The sequence below is a fragment of the Plecotus auritus genome (genome assembly GCF_963455305.1).
Source record: "Plecotus auritus genome assembly, chromosome: 7".
NCBI classification, from domain to species: Eukaryota; Metazoa; Chordata; class Mammalia; order Chiroptera; family Vespertilionidae; genus Plecotus; species Plecotus auritus.
The window spans coordinates 14,361,226-14,378,235 of NC_137774.1; the positions used below are offsets into that span (position 1 = coordinate 14,361,226).

Here is a 17,010-nt window from a genome sequence, read left to right on the forward strand (position 1 = left end):
TCCTCAAGCCCAGGAGGGCAGCAGCTAGAGGTCTCATTGTTACTCAACCTCAGGGTTGGGTCAAGGGAGTCTGGTCAGACCAGAGTCACAAGGAAGCCACAGTGGAAAAAGTGTTTGGTTCCATATCTGCTCTTGTGTCAGCTCCCGGTGCAGCTGCCCCTCTGTCCTTCTGGCGATGCAGAGGGCCACCATTTACTTTGCTGCTGGTCAGGACTGTGACACTTGGCCTCCTTCTCTCATGAGGATCCTGCTACTTCCACCTGGGCTTTTAAATTTTGGTTGCAAATTGCAGATATCTAATTTAAATGAGCTTGATCAAAAAGGAAACTTAATGACTCATGTAACTGGGAAAAGTAAGAAATTCCAGGCTTCAGGTCTGGCTTGATCCAGAGGCTCAAACCATGCCATCGGGGGTTTCTTACACTTAACTTTTCATCTCTGCTCCTTGTGTATATTGCCCAATTTTCTTCTGAAAATGCCGGGCTTCCTTTATTCAGACATGGGAGAAAGGGAGAAAGCTGCAGGCTGTTCAGTTCTTTCATCATTCTAGCTTAGCCACCCCAGTAAAGAGCAAGCTTCTTTCTCCAAGTGTTCACTATCAACTTTAGGGAGGCACTGGTCTGGCCCTTGGTGGAGATTTGGTGGGTTGTGTATGTACCTCTTTGACCAATCTCTGCAGTTCCATGTGGGAAGGGCCCTGGAGACAGACAACGCTTTCAAGACCACATTATGGTCAGACACAAACTGTCCATGTTCACTGTGAGGGTGAATGTGAGGTAGGCACCCTTCCCTCTACTATGCTGACTCTATTTCCCATAACACTATCAGCAAGGATACAGGGACATATCAGACTTCTCTGAAAATTTTGGGGAGATGTTGGAAGGTTTAAATCACAGCAATGCAAACAATCTAGAATGAAATGTTAGATGTCTCTGGTCTTAGATGTCTTCTGGTCTCCCTGTCGCTTATAATTTCTTTCAGCTGATCTGTTTCCTTCCAGGTTGCCTGATCCTTTTTCTTGTTCTGCAGCACCTCTCATCTTTTCTCTGCTTTCATCTCTCATCTTTCCTCTCTCTCAACTTTTTGTCCACTTTGTATGCAGAAGAGTTTAGTTTTCGCTTTTGTTTATTTTCTCCCTTAGACCCATGTCCTAAAATTCCCATCTTCTATTCACTCTTTGACTTTTCAAGGTATTTTCCTAAATAAAAGCACTTTATTTTTTTTAAAAATAGGTTTTTATTGATTTCAGAGAGAGGAAAAGAGAGGGAGAGAGGGATAAAAACATCAGTGAGGAGAGAGAATTATTGACCAGCTGCCTCCTGCACGCCCCCTACTGGCTGAGCCTGCAACCCAGGCATGTGCCCTGACCTGGAATCAAACCGTGACCTTCTGGTTCATAGGTCAATGCTCAACCACTGAGTTACAAGGGCAGCAAGCAATTCCTTTTTAAAGAACAACTCTGGTGCTAGCTGTTAGGATAACTGGTGTTTTCATCTTACTCTATCACCTTCAGAATAGGTCAGCCTTGGGCTAGAAACTGGATCAATGGGAATTCTGTGGGCAGACTTCCTGTGATTTAATGAAATTCACTGGGGAGAAGGAGCTGGCTGCATTTTAATTTATCATGCGTTTCAACTACAGCAGCTCCAGATAGGGGAGCTGGCTGAGTTTCAACTCTGATTGTATCTAAATGGAAGATCTATTTGTCAGGTAACAGACAATGTGCTAGTGATACAACTGGAGTTTAAATGATATCTATCTTGATGATGAAGGTTATTACATTTCTCAACACCTGAATGATCTGCAAATGTAATTTGGAGGTGACATCATGAAAGACTTTGTTGTATGTTTTCATTATAGACATAATCCCTGTGGAGAGTCAAAGTCACAGGCAAATAAAAGGTATGGTATGAGGGGCAATGAAAGTCACCCTGCCCTGTCCCTACTCAGCTGGATTTGCTGATTTCCACCTGCAGGCTCAGTTGCTCCTTGGTGAGCAAATCAGGGCTGACTTGAAGGCTACCTAGGGACTGGGAGGCCTTTTAAAGTTGGACCTTGGATTCAATGCCCTGTCACTGGTTCCTGGGCCCCAAGTTATTCAGCTTGCTCCCAATACCATGCTTGGCACATGAAAGGTACTCAATAAATAGCAATGATTACCACTCTCTGTGTTCTCCTTTTCCTTGCCATGGGTTCCAGTTAAAAGGACATGGTTCCTACTTTGACCTTGGCTTTGAGTTCGTGTTACTCATTCTCCAGTGTTCTGGAAGGACCAAGATCCTATCTTGCCCAGAATTCCCAGCCCAAGTCTTCCCCTGGTGTCTTCCCATTCACTGACCAAGGGCATATACCATTTTGCGGGACTGGGCTTCTGGTCTCATTTTAGTTACAAGATCCTAGTTTTTGAGTGGTTTCCAAAACTTCCTTAAAGACCAAGAACTGGCCTTGCTCTTGACACTGCTTTCCAGGAGTTTAGACCCCAGATTCTAAGTGTTCCCCAGGCAGATGTGCCTGGTATTGCTGGCCTGTCTGGCTTTGAGTATCTTTTCCAAAATTCTGTGGGCTGTGCTCAGTGGGGCCCCTGGGATTTGCTATTTGCCTGAGCAAAGACTCAGCCTTGTCAATCTCTAGACAGCATCATTTGGCAGCCCAACAGCACTCACCTCGCAGGGCAGGGGATAATAGTATGAGATGAGGACTAGTTCTGTGACTTTCCTCATAGCTTCCTGCCTGAGAATTGGCTGAAAACCATCAGCTCTCATGTGTAATTCTCATTATCCACCCCTCCCCTCTCCTCCTTTGTGGTGATGTCATTGAAGACTCTTGACGATAACAATAGCTCAAATAGTGGTTAGTAAAAACAACAGTCGAAATTTATTGAGCTTTAATTTACTATGTGGCAGGCATTATGCTAAGTGCTTTAAATGAATTATCTCAACAACAGCTGTATGGTGCGGGTACAATTTCTAGTTCCATTGTATTGGCAAGGGCACTGGGGCACAGTGAGGTTGATCAAATTGCCTGTGGTCACATAGAGCTGGAGTTCTAATATACAATGTGCCATGTATACTTGATCTTATTTAAGCCTTACATCAACTCTCCTGAGAATAGACATTGGTATTATTCTTCCTATTCTACAGATGTGGTGACTTAAAAACATGTCTGTTAGTTCTTCGATGTTTCCTCCATCAGGAGATGGAGAATATGTCCTCGGTGCTTGGACCTGGGCAGACCTCTATGACTGTCTCGACAGAGGGATGCGAAGTACATAGAGGCTAGATTAGAAAAGGTTATGCAGCTTCTTGCTGTTCTTTTAGTTGTTTATTTAATCTTCACCCAAAGATATTTTTTCCATTGATTTTCACAGTGGAAGGGAGGGAAGAAAGGGGAGAGAGACCTTGATGTGAGGCATGTGGATTGGTTACCTCCCGTATACCCCCTGGTCAGGGCCCAGGGATCAACCCAGGAACCTGCCCTTGACCAGGAATTGAACCCAGGAACTTCAGTACATGAGCCGACACTCTAACCAGTGAGTCAGCATTTTAGCCAATCCTATGGCCAGTTCAAACTGCAGACTTTCATGTCTGCAGTAGATGGTGATCAGATCTTAGTTTAGTTCTTTAAGTTTTAGCTGCAAGCTGCTTTCAGTTTTCCCCAAGTGTGTATGTTTAAGGGATGTCAGGACTAGAAACTTGGCCTAAGTTTATAGAAAGAATTTGGGATTCCCTTCTGCTGATTTTTTAATTTTTTTTTAATTTTGGAGTTTTCTCGCTCTCTCTCCAGTAGCTACTATTTCTTCAGGCTCCTTCCCCTGGTTCATCTGGCCAGAAAGGCCACAAACTTTCTTATTAGCATTTTAGTCAATCCCGTGGCATCCTTCACAGCAACTACAGTTGACCTCAGGCCACTGCCACAAAAATTAGGAACTCACTCTACCCCTGATGTTATCCCCAGTTTTCAACGCCCCTACAAAACCTGTCTGCTTTTGTAAGTCTCTCGTGCTCTCAATTATTTTTAAAATTTGTTTATAGCTCTTATTCTTGATCTTGCCATTAACATGGTTCCTTTCCTATCAGCTTCTTTTCCTCTGTTATAGTCGGCAATGTGAGAACTGAAGACTGTCATCCTGCCTTTACCAGTGAAAACCTGCTGGGCTCAAGCATCCTTTCTCTGAGAGGGCAGCCGATCCGTGCTGAATCTCCACTGTGAGCCAGGCACAGGACTGGGCACTTTACATCTGTTAGCTGGTGCGATTCTCCTAATAACCTGCAGTCCTGGGTTTTTTGGTTTCCATTTTACAGCAAAGAAAACTGAAGCTAACACACAAACATGCTCTAAGTCCTCACATCTTTAAAAATCCTCCCTTGAACCCATACCTGCTTCAGCTCTTGTCCTAAATTTTGCTTTTCTTCACAAAAATAGTTTTTAGAAGAGTTGTCTGTATAGAGTCCTAGGCCCCACTTCCACAACTCCCATTCTGTCTCCCACCCCCTTGGTTGGGTTTCTATCACTACTTCCCACTGAGATCTCTCCTCAAAGTCACAATTGACCTTTATGGGTCAAATTCAGTGGCCATTTCTGGATCAAGGAACAGGAGCTCACAGCCCAGTAGGGTCGAAAGCATGTAGCACCGGCCCCCTGTGGAGGCACAAGGGCAGGAAAAACACTGGTTGATGTGTCATTGTACAAGTTAAAGTGCTTTTGGCACAGGTAACAGAAACCAAGGTCTGCTAACATAAACAAAAAGGGGGATACCCAGATTTCCGTGGATGGATGGATAAACAAAATGGAATGTTATTAAATTTTAAAAAGGAATAAAATTCTGACTCATGCAGTGACATGGATGAACCTTAAAGACATAGGCTAAATGAAATAAGCCAATCACAAAAGGACAAATACTATACGATTCAACTTATATGAGGTAACTAGAGTAGTCGAGTTCAGAGAGAAAGAAAGCAGAATAATGGTTACTAGGGGCTCGGGGGAGGGAGGAGTGGGGCATTATTGTTTCATGAGTACAGAGTTTCAGTTTGGGAAGATGGAAAAGTTCTGGGATATGGATAGTGGTGATGGTTGCACAACACTGTGACTGTACTGAATCCTACTGAATTGTACACTTAAAACTGTATAAAGTGGTATGTATACTTTACCAGACACAAACCAGAATTAACCTAAGCCAACAAAAAGTTATCCCAGAGGTGTTAAATGCCACCATGGCCCTTCAAGGATGAAAACAACAACAACAACAACAAAAGAATGGGACGAAGGCTGGGGCATCTCATGGAACTGAGAGACTAGCTAAACCTCCAAGCCTTTGTGGGGGACAGGAAATGCACAGCTCCAGGGACTTCAGTGCAAGAGTTCTAGACTTCTTCCCTTGGGGTGCTGCTCCAACAGCAACCTTATGTGTTTCTCGGGTCCAGATTTCATCGGAGGGAGATTCTGATTGGCTAGCTGTGGTCAGGGGCTTCAGTTGCGGTGGGGTGACAGGCTCACCTATTACCACTGTAGGCCACTAGGAGGAGTTATGGGTCAATTTACTAGAATCCAAATCATTGGCTAGTTTTCAGAATGATCACTTTACCTGAATTTGTTTCTGTTAATTACATATATTTAATTGCCTGATTTTTGTTTTGTCTCCACAACAGCATTTTGGGGGAATGTTGACTTTTTTCTGAGTCAGCTTCCAGCTGTTGAGCTGGAGGCAGAAAGGCAGCAAGAAGGGGATATTGAGTATGTATGTCAGGCCTTGGTGCCATGTAAATTCTCCAGCTCCCAACCGTGACAAAATGCTCAGAATGTTTTTTTTCTCTCTCTTTATTAAGGTGTTACATATGTGTCCTTACCCCCCCCCCCCCCATTTACCCCTACCCCCCCACTCATGCCCTCACCCCCCTGGTGTCTGTGTCCATTGTCCATTGGTTAGGCTTATATGCATGCATACAAGTCCTTTGGTTGATCTCTCCTCCTTACCCCCACCCTCCCCTACCTTCCCTCTGAGGTTTGACAGTCTGATCAATGCTTCTCCGTCTCTGGATCTGGTTTTGTTCATCAGCTCATGTTGTTCATTCTATTCCACAAATGAGTGAGATCATGTGATATTTATCTTTCTCTGACTGGCTTATTTCGCTTAGCATAATGCTCTCCAGTTCCATCCATGCTGTTGCAAATGGTAAGAATTCCTTTTTTTTTTTTAAACCGCAGCATAGTATTCCATTATGTAGATGTACCACATCAGAATGTTGAGAATCTACTGAAACAACTAGATTAAGTTTCTCCCACTCTAGAAAAAGGAAGTCAGGAATGAAGTTAGGATTAAAGGAAATTTTCTTTATTGAGTGGTTGAGTTTTGGACCAAGATTTTTACCCTTAACCTAGTCTAATGCCCTTTTCCTGACCCGAAAAGCTTAGTGTAGGAGCTAGAGAGTCTCACCTCTTCTTTTGTTTCGACACTCTCTGTATCCATGCCACCTGAGGGGAGACCAAATCTTAGGGAGCTGGCAAAACCTCAGCAAAAGTGTCAGAGATCAGCCTTGGCCTGGCAGCTCAGTTGATTGGTGCATCGTCCTATGTACTAAAAGTTTGTGGGTTCAATTCCTGGTCAGAGCACATACCTAGCTTGTGGCTGGATGTCACTGTTGTTCTTTTCTCTTTCTCCCCTTTCCTAAAAATCAATAAACATATTCTCAGGTGACAATTAAAAAAAAAAAGACAGGTGACAATTAAAAAAAAAAAGACAAAGATCATTAGCATGTGATATTTCCACCCTGGCCTGCTAAGGAAAAGTTATTCCTTTTTTTTTCCTGAGAGTTTTTGTAAATGTTTATTTAAGCCAAAGCCAAATTGATGACATATTCAGGGACACAAGATCTCAAACGTTCCCAAAAATTATGTTTTAAAAGAAAAAAAAAAATAGAGGACTGTGGGGGAGGGAGGGTGGAAGAGATCTAGAAATAGGATAAGGATGGACAAGAAAAGTCAAGAGTTCTGTGGAGCTCTTAATGAGTCAGAGGCCAGCGATGGTCAGGCTGGTTGGGAGCTGGATGCAGTTATCAGAATGGCTGTTGTATTGGTGTTAGGTGAGAGATTGTGAGCAAGGAGAAAGATGTGGGAGGCGTTTTTCTGTGTATTAAGAATGTATGCCTGCTCGCCTCCCTTAACTTTGGCATTTCCTCCAGAGATTGAGAAAATATTCAAAATACGTGTGTTTATTGGATCACTGGCTCATTTCTCTGAATGTGACTGTCATTCAGACCACAGGGCTGCCCTCGTTTTTCACAGGGTCACCCCTTTCTTCCTGAACCTGGGCTCCCACCGAGGCTTGACTGTCATGAGGAGCTGAGGAGCTGGGCTAGGCCTTTCTATGATCAGATAGATTTAACCTGGGGCAACTTCCTGGGGGGTAGCAAAGGCAGGTTGGGATCCTTGATGTAATCTTGGACCCATTTGTTGTTGGGATTGGTGCAGATCTCTCGGTTCCTTTTGGTGACGAGGCTGTAGAGACAAAGTTAGACTGTCACGGGCCATAGTGTAGAGTGGGGGTCCAGTCCACAATCCCCCACTTCTAGCTTACACGGGGCTAACCTAGGCCTCCCCCATCTAGGCCCCATCAGAGGGCCTCCCTCTCTAGCCTCTAGACCTCATCAACCCTACTTGTAGCCCCTTCCCCACCCAGCCTAGACCCTCAGGCTTGGGTTTCATTATGAGCACTATTTATTGGGTCATACAGCTATAAGCAGCAAAATCAAGAATTAAACCCAGGCCTGTCCTGTGAGATTCAAAGCCCTTAACCACTACTCTCCTCCTTCTAGTATGGAGACTTATTGGTTTTGTGCATTCATTCCAGTCCTTGGTTCCCCTTCCTCTTCCACAGAAATATCTATAGAGAAGTACTTACATGATTGCTGGCAGGTAACAGTTGAAGGCCTTTCTGTATCCCACCACCAGTTTCCTTGGTAACACTTTCTCTTCATCCTGGTACTTCAGGCAGCAGATGGCGGAAAGGTTCACCGCCACAGGACTTCCTGAGGGAATCACATTGAAAGCTGAGCCGAGGAGGCAGAGAGGGAGCCCATGACCTCCATCTCCCGTCCACTGCACTTCACTCCTTTAATGGCAAAGCCATCTCTTAGCGGGGACTGAGCACAGCTGGTGGCAAGGCTTGGAACAGCTCGAGCGCACCATCTGGCTGATTCATGTTTTAGGTGAGCCATTTTCTCTTTCTCGAAGCCTGAACCCATCGCACGGGCCTGCTTGACCTCCCAGAGGGCATTGTTATCCCACCATATGCACCTCTGCATACAGTGGCAGTCATGTCGTTGGATCTCAAAACGAAGTGTGGATCAGGGCATCCTGAGAGCGTGTCGGCAGATTATGTGGTGTGCGTGACCCTTGCTCCTCCAAATATTTATACAGGCAGAGTTGGGCTCGACTGCAAGCCAAGGGCAGCTTAGGCAGGTATGTGGAAGGCCTGAGTGATTGGTCCCTTCCCTGTCACCAGGTCCTCATAAATGATGGGAGAAGCAGGGGTAAAGCAAGGCAAAACACATCTTGTTCTCCATAGTTCCCAAGCATTCTGTAGCTCCAAACCTTTTAACCCTTTTCCTCTTTCCCACAGACGTTATTTAGATCTAGGCTGGGGGATGGAGATGGGGGACATGAAACCCCAAGGGGCACACTTGGGTGGGCATCCCATTGGGACTCCTTTTGGCTGCATGACAGTCCCAGCAGTCTGTGCCAGGAAGGGGTGTCTAGGTTCAGACTCCTCATTTCTGAGCTTAGCCCCAAACATCGCTCAGCCTCCTGCCCAACACCCTTTGTCTGCTCTCCCAGAGAGCAGGCTGTTCTCATCCACTTGCCTTGTGCCTGCCTCTTCATCACATACTTTTATTGTTGTCTCTCCGTTACTTCCTTGGCTCCTCTTCCTAAAGGCTCAACCCTTGGACTTCTGACATAACCTTGACCCAGCTTCCCGGAACTGCCCAACCCCAGAAGGATCTGGACCACAGCCCAACTACTTGCAAAGGGGAGAGTTTCAAGATAGCGGCTAAGCATGCAGGAGGGGGAGAGGCCCCAGGGATGATGACAGAGGTCTGACAGCGCTCTTGGGGTCCCCTCGTTGCCAGCTGCCCGGTCCCCTTGCTCATCGCTGCCCTGCAGGGGCAGGTGGACTCACTTGGCTGGCCTTGGAAAGCAGAAGCAGTGGTGAGGCTGAGGATGAGGAGGAAGAGGGCAGCCACGAAGACCTTCATCCTCTCAGTGCGGCAGTTCAGCCTCAGGAGACAGCCGAGTGGCGATGTCCTTCTTGCTTCTGGTCGTTCCCTCTCTGACCACTTAGCGCTCTGAACTCTGACCACTTCAGAGCAGGTGGAGAGAGAGAAACAGGCCGTCCCCAGTGTTTGCTGAAAGGGAGGGCAGTGGGGCGGGGCCTGGTGCAAAGGTGAATTCAGGAAGATTTGAATTCAGGTTAAGGAAAGAACAGAGAAAGGGAATATGTGGCAAACGTGTGCTGTGTATCAGCCACCTTGCATATCCTAGTTTACTTAATCCTCACAGTTGTTCATTTTTGTTGTTTTTCCTTGTATTTCATTTTGTATAGTTTCTATTGCTATGCTTTATTATTTTTTTCAATGCTAAAATTTCAGCTTTTTAAATTTTTTTATTTAATAAATCTTTATTGTTCAGATTATTACAATTGTTCCTCTTTTTACCCCCCATAGCTCCCCTCCACCCAGTTCCCACCACACCCTCTGCCCTTACCTCCCCCCACTGTCCTCATCCATAGGTGTACGCTTTTTGTCCAGTCTCTTCCCGCACCCCCCACACCCCTTTCCCCCCAAGAATTGTCAGTCCACTCCCTTTCTATGCCCCTGATTCTATTATATTCACCAGTTTATTCTGTTCATCAGATTTTTTATTCACTTGATTTTTAGATTCACTTGTTGAGAGATATGTATTTGTTGTTCATAATTTTTATCTTTACCTTTTCCTTCTTCTTCCTCTTCTTTAAGAATACCTTTCAGCATTTCATATAATACTGGTTTGGTGGTGATGAATCCCTTTAGCTTTTTCTTATCTGTGAAGCTCTTTATCTGACCTTCAATCTTGGTTGTAGGTTCTTGCTATTCATTACTTTGAATATTTCTTGCCACTCCCGTCTGGCCTGCATAGTTTCTGTTGAGAAATCAGCTGACAATTGTATGGGTGCTCCCTTGTAGGTAATTAACTGTTTTTCTCTTGCTGCTTTTAATATTCTCTCTTTGTATTTTGCTCTTGGCATTTTAATTATGATGTGTCTTGTATGGTCCTCTTTGGATTCCTTTTGTTTGGGGTTCTGTGCACTTCCTGGACTTGTAAGTCTATTTCTTTCACCAGGTGGGGGAAGTTTTCGGTCATTATTTCTTCAAATAGGTTTTCAGTATCTTGCTTTCTCTCTTCTTCTGGCACCCCCATAATTCGGATATTGGTACGCTTGAGGTTGTCCCAGAGGCTCCTTACACTATCTTCAAATTTTTGGATTCTTTTTTCTTTTTGCTTTTCCGGTTGAGTGTTTTTTGCTTCTTTGTATTTCAAATCTTTGACTTGATTCTTGGGATCCTCTAGTCTGCTGTTGGGTCTCTGTATAATATTTTTTATTTCAGTCAGTGTATGTTTAATTTCTAGTTGGTCCTTTTTCATGTCCTCGAGGGTCTCGCTAAATTTATCGGCCTTTTCTAGAAAATTCTTGAAAAACCTTATAACCGTGGTTTTGAAGTCTATATCCAGTTGTTTGCTTTCCTCCATTTCTTTCATTTGTGACTTGTTTGTCTCCACATTTTCGCTGCTTCCCTGAGTTGGTGGAGTAGCTTTGTGTGGTAGGTGTCCTATAGAGTACAGTGGCTCAGCCTACCCATTTACCTGAGGTGGACACTCTTGGTGCACCCCTTTGTGGACTGTGTGTACAGCCTTGTTGTAGTTAAGTCTTGATTATTGTTGGTATCACTGGAAGTGACCTCCAGGCCAATTGGCTGTGAGGATCAGCTGTGTCTACACTAAGAGAACTTCTGTGCTGGAGACACCCTTATGGGATAAGACTTGCAAAATTGCAAAAGCCTCTGTGTTCAGCTTGGATGGGGTGGAGTTTCAGGGCAGAGCCAACAGTCTTGGCTTCCCGTCAGCCCTGCCCTATGAGGCCCCTGGGTCTCAGTGTCCCTTGGTAATTGCTGCAAGCACCTCTGAGAGAAAGCCACCCTCGAGTTTCGCCCACTGCCAGACAGTCCAGTTTCTCCCCAAATGAGTCTGGGTTCCCAGAAACTTGCCCGGAACTGGAGTTTAGCACAGTCGGGAGCTTCCATCTCCCTCCCGCTTTAGAAAGCCAGCAGTGCAATCAGCTGCCTGTGCATTCAGCTGTCAATCCTCTCTGTGTGCGTGCACCTCCAGACCTCTGCCTTCCGCAGCTCCCGAGTCTCAGTGTGCTTTCTCTTTTCCTGACAGTCCAGATTCCCCCCGAATGAATCTGGTTTCCCAGAGTCTCACCCGGGACTGGAGTTCAGCACAGTTGGGAGCTTCTGTCTCCCTCCTGCTTTAGAAAGCCAGCCGCACACTCAGCCGCCCATGCATTTAGCCGCCCATCCTCTCTGCGCGCACGTCTCTGTACCTCAGCCTTTTGCAGCTCCTCTGAGTCTCAATGTGCTTTCCTCTTTCCTTCTAGTTGTAGTATTTCCACTCAGCCAGCTTTCCTGTGGTTCTGGATGGTGTCCGTTCTGTCTTTTAGTTGAAGTTTTGAAATTGTTGTGCGAGGCAGCAGTTTAGGTGTTTACCTATGCCGCCATCTTGGTTTCTCTCTCTATTGCTATGCTTTAAACTCATGTATCTTTCTTCTGCAGTGTCTAATCTGCCATTAATCCTATCCAGTGTCTTTTGCATTTAGATACTATAGTTTTAAATCTCTGGCTTTTAGGAACACTGTGTGGTTCTTTTCCTGGCTTCAAGCAATTCTTCATACACATGAACTGACTAGTACTTTGTGGAACACTACAGAGATCTCTCTGCATATCCCCAGAGTTCTTGTCAGTGCACTTCTTTGCTTTCTAGTATTCTGCTTTGTAAAGTCTAGTCACCTTGGTTTTCCCTGACTCTTAGTTCCATCATGACCTGGAAACTCAGAGCCATAATCTAGGGCAATCATAGGTCTCACTTCATTTACTTCCCATGTCTTGGTCCCTGGTCTCCATTGCATGAGGTCAAATTCCTTGAAAACTGTTGTTACATATATTTTGTCTGGTTTTTAAATTGTTTTACGCAGGAGGTTAAATTGGTCCCAGTTACTCCAACTTGGCCAAAAGCCAGTAATATTCTTTCCCCCCTCCAATAATATTCTTTAAATCTGTTTTGTTTTGATCCAGGATCCACTCAAAGATCAGGCATCACATGTCATAATTTTGCTGCTGTTAATGAATCGTAATGTAAATATCTGTGTTTTCCGATGGTCTTATGCTCTACAGCAGCGGTTCTCAACCTGTGGGTTGTAACCCACAGGTTGAGAACCGCTAGCAGGGTCACCTAAGACCATCGGAAAACACAGATATTTACATTATGATTCATAACAGTAGCAAAATTACAGTTATGAAGTAGCAACAAAAATAATTTTATGGTTGGGGGTCACCACAACATGAGGAACTGTATTAAAGGGTCGCGGCATTAGAAAGGTTGAGAACCACTGTTCTACAGTTATTAGCTTGCATTATTCTATAAATAATAGCTCCCTCTTTTCTTTTTGAGTATCATTTTGAACTCATGGGCTCTTCTTTAAGTTAACTATGATATACATTATTATCATTATTCTTTTGAATGCTCAAATTGCCCAGATTTGGCCAATGCAATCTGTTATTATTTAACCACACAATGTTTTCTATGCCCAGAATAATTTCTAATATATTTACCACTCACAATTAGGAATTGTGCAAGGAACTCTGTAAGTTCAGGACTTATCCAAGTCTTCTTGGAAGTCTTCCTCTTCCAGTATACTCTCAATCCCAAAGTGAAACTCTTGGGAGAAGGAGATACTTCTGAATGAAACTACAGATCAGTGTCACCCAGTTCTAATCCCTATCACCTCTATTCTAGGCATCACATACCCACTTCCATTTTTACCCTTCTGTTGGGCACTTCTGTCCTCCTACTTGTTACAATATTCAAGAGAAGCAAAGGGCCAACTGATCTCTATGGAATTGTTCAGAGTATGTGCCCCAACAACTCTTTTTGCTCAGCCCTGTGGTAGCCTTGGCCTATCTCTTCTATCTACTCAAGTAACTCCTTTGCCACTAATTTCTCTGCGTTTCCATTGATAGGATCTCACCTAGCCATTTGGCCTGCTGCTTCTGCCAATTTAAAAGTAATATTGAGGCCTTTGGCAAGACAGTCAAACTGCACTGTGACACCGAATGTCTGACAAACACCTTGCTGTGAGTCGGCATTGCCAGATGATAAACTTTTTAATTTTTGTGTTTTAATCAATGATGAAATTTTAAACAAATAACGTAACTGCATTATTTTTTATTCATTCATTCAGGGTTCACCTCCCTAAATTTCTAAGAACTACTCCTTGCTGGAAGTCAGATTAAGGAATAAGAGCAGAATGGAAGGGGGAAGGGAGTTGACATCAATAGCCACAGAGTGTGTTGTGCTCTCTGCTTGGTGCTTTACTTCCAAATGAGAACTTGCTCATTAGTGTGTCAGTCTGTAAACTGGTTTTGTATGCATGCGATTTCAATTGCCCTTTGCCTTGTAGGACAGGTATATATTTTCATTTTGTTTGTTTTTGCAACGTTATAAAAAGGGTACAAATGATGCTGTTTTATGGAAGTTTTATTTGGAATTTGAGAGTTTCTGGATCCATCCCCAGAAGCTGCTACCCAGCCCTTCTAATGGATGGGAGGGCTCTTGTATCCTTAGACCATTCAACTCTGAACTTGCTCTGAAGCGCAAGGTTTTCTATCCACCAAACACTCAGGTGCTTTTAAGTACTTTTCTACATATTAGGCTATTGGCACCAACTCAATAACTTCCAAAATGTGCTTTCATGCCCAGATAGCACAGGTCTCTGTCAGTGATCTGGGGCACATCATAAATAATAATGCTGGGCTGCTTATATAAAGACAGTGCTGCTTATTTTTCAAAACAGTGTTTTGACCAATTATACTACCCCCTTCTGCCCCAAGGGTGGGCAGAACAGGCATTTTAATCTTCTTTTACCGGTGAGTAGAAACAAGGTCAGAGAGTGCCAAGTGCTGTCACCTAGTGCCAGGTCTCCGCCTCCCAGTTTGGGGCTCTCCCTGAGCCCATGTTCCCTCTTTCTCAGGGCCCTTGCCTCCTTCTCTGGCCCTCACCACCACCAGCAATACTTGTAATTCTTCTGGGAAAGAACCCCAGCTGTACAATGGTACACTTGACCTTCACGCAGTCAGAAGCTTTGGATGGTTCCCCAAGTGAAGCTGAAAATATAAGAAATGACATGAAATGAAAACAAAGTAGGCAGCTGACAAAAATTGCTTTTTCCCTTCTGTGTTTTAGGATCCCAAGTGTTATTCCATACTGGTACATCCCAGATGCCTGCCTAAATTTAAGCGAAGAGCAAGAGTGGACATAGTGTTTTTTTTTCTGTATAGACTAGAGCCTTCTGTTATGGGGGCTGGGTTATGCGGGAGCGGGGACCAAGCTAAGGAATCGGTGGGTAAGTGGAGAAGGGTGTGTCCAGATGAGGACCTGTTAGCAGTGGGCGTTAATCTTGGTCATCTGTGATGGTAGCGAGAACAGGAGCCTCTGGCCCCCTCTGCATCTCAGGCAAGACAGGATGGGGTACCTGAAGGTGGGGAGGCACCGTAGATCTGCAGAGTCTCATTGAGTGGGTCTTCCAGACTTGGCATTTCTTTAGTAACCCAAAATTGGCCCTTTGAGGACCAATGGAATACCCCTAAATATAGTTGCTATATTTCACACTATGGAATGTTCTCAGTAAATAACCACTTTTTAAAAAGAATACCTTTTCTCCTTTTGTTCTGTTGACAATCATGTTTCAGTTAGGGTTTATTTTTCTCCTCTCTAAATGGCACTCACACCATTTGCTGATTCCCAATTTATTTGACTGGGATGGATGGCTGTAAAGAGCTGTCCCATGAGTCTTTCAGCATCAAAAGTGGTCTCTTCTTTTTTGACAGATGAAGAGCTACTTATAGAAGGACCATTCATGAAAGTACTGCAAGGCCGGAAGAACACCAGCACTGAGCTGACTATTGAGCCAGAGGGGGCATCCTCAGACAGAAATGGAGACAGTTCATCAGTCTTCATGAGTGAGCGGCTGCACTTTTAAAGAGGAAAGTGATGTTATGCGTGCACCAAATTACATACTGCCCTATTTCTTGGAGGGAAGTCTAGACGATATAAAATCAACCTTATCATCATTCAATAAACTCCCCTTTTCAAATGATCACGATGTAAACATGCCTGAGTCACTTAAAAAACATAGAGGGAACCTTCCTCTTAAACGGAGTTTACCATTCAAGTTACAAAAATAAATTGAGGAAACTTTTCCGGAGCAGGCCTCCTGCTAAAGCTTCTGAATGAGCGGCAAGAAGTAGTTTCCAAGGCAGAGCAGGATGCACATCCACGGAAAAAGGAGAGGCTGGACGCCCAGAATGAACGGGGAGAGGAGGAGCCCACTGGGTGCGGACAGCTCCGCGAAAGCACCCGGGCAGAATGGCCAAGCTCCTGGTCCGAATTTTGTTGTGACCGGTGACTTCCCGCTGGTGGCGGTGCCTGTTGCGCCCTTTGTCCAAGGCCGCCGCCGCGCACGTGCCGCCGCCGCGGCGATTCGGAGGTGTCTCCTCTCTGCACCTGACCCTATGGGCCCCCACCACACCACCTCGGCTCTCCCTTCTTCCACCTCGGCTCTCCTCAGGGGCCATGGGGCCGCCCAGCAGTCCACTGGACCCATCAGAGGTTCTACCGGTGAAGGAGCAGCCTAGCAGATGGGCGGGCCGCCCCTCTCCGGGGTACCCCGCCCATTAGCCAGCGGTAGCCCCCCCAGGTCCTTCCACACCCAGCACGTGGAGCGCTATGGGGCCACCCGGCTGGGACCAAGGTGGGTACAATGACCAGGAGCGGGAGGTGGAGCAGGCCTCTGAGGACCGGGAGGAAGATGAGGAGGAGGACGGGACAACCGCGATCACTGCGAGGGGTGGGAGACGCCGACACCGCCAGTACCTGCAGGGAAAGCAGCTCCGGGAGCCACAGCACCTGTAACAGCGCGGGGGCACCCATCCGCCCAGTGGCTGCAGGCTCCTTCCGGCCTCCTCTACCCTCCCCCACCTCACTCCCCCACCCCACTTCCCCCAACAGAGGGGACATACTGGGCACATCGAGTGACAAAACACTGGGTTTACCGGAGGGAAGAGGCGCTTTGTTCACAATGGAGGCTGCGCTGCTGCGGTTTGTAGGCCACACGTGGCTCGCTCTTTTCTCTCCCCCGAGCCCGCAGTTCCTCTTCAAAACCCGGGCCAGTGCGGTGTCTCCGTGGGGCGGGGTCAAGCTTTGGCACAGGGAGGCGGTGCGTTCCTTCTTCTCCCCTTGTGCTGGTTTGGGTTTGGGGAATGAAAAAGCTTGTTTTGCAGACCTCTCTGCATTTCTAATGTGGTTTCTTGTAGATTTTTATTAGACATCTGTTCCTTAAAAGGGACTTGGGGGTTTTGACAGGTTGTCTTCCCCCCCCCCCCCCTCGTTCTCCCTCCCTCTCCCTCTCCCTCCCTCTCCCTCTCTCTCTCTCTCTCTCTCTCTCTTTCTCTTTCTCTCTCTCTCTCTCACACACACACACACACACACACACACAGGAGCTCCTCTTTGCGCTCAGTTTGGGTTGTCACTGTAAGGAACATGCAAACCTTTAGAGAATTTTTGTGAGTTTGAGCCAAACTGACAATTGCTGGGAAGCAAAAATCTCAATGTACTGAGAAAATTCTCCAGAGAAGGGCAGTTTTG

General features: G+C 45.6%; 1 protein-coding gene across 2 annotated transcripts; it reads right to left on the minus strand.

Moving 5' to 3' along the window:
* Window positions 1-5,809: 5,809 nt before the first annotated feature.
* CCL16 (C-C motif chemokine ligand 16) lies at window positions 5,810-16,542 on the minus strand. Of its 2 annotated transcripts, none has more exons than XM_080678160.1 (4): window positions 16,419-16,542; window positions 9,176-9,428; window positions 7,898-8,024; window positions 5,810-7,494 (listed from the first exon to the last, which is right to left on the minus strand). In XM_080678160.1, exons 2-4 carry the CDS (start codon window positions 9,249-9,251, stop codon window positions 7,368-7,370), a joined length of 330 nt encoding a protein of 109 aa, XP_080534286.1. In that variant the 5' UTR covers window positions 9,252-9,428; window positions 16,419-16,542; the 3' UTR covers window positions 5,810-7,367. The 2 variants fall into 2 exon arrangements, with proteins under 2 accessions (XP_080534286.1, XP_080534287.1); XM_080678161.1 differs by having other exon boundaries at window positions 9,176-9,355; window positions 16,419-16,501.
* Window positions 16,543-17,010: the final 468 nt, after the last annotated feature.

Coding starts and splice junctions, on each gene's coding strand:
- CCL16 (XM_080678160.1), bottom strand. CDS start 9,251: ATGAAGGTCTTCGTGGCTGCCCTCTTCCTCCTCATCCTCAGCCTCACC. Junction 8,025..9,175: donor TGCTTTCCAAGGCCAGCCAA/GTGAGTCCACCT, acceptor TGATTCCCTCAG/GAAGTCCTGTGGCGGTGAAC. Junction 7,495..7,897: donor TGTTACCTGCCAGCAATCAT/GTAAGTACTTCT, acceptor TTGTCTCTACAG/CCTCGTCACCAAAAGGAACC.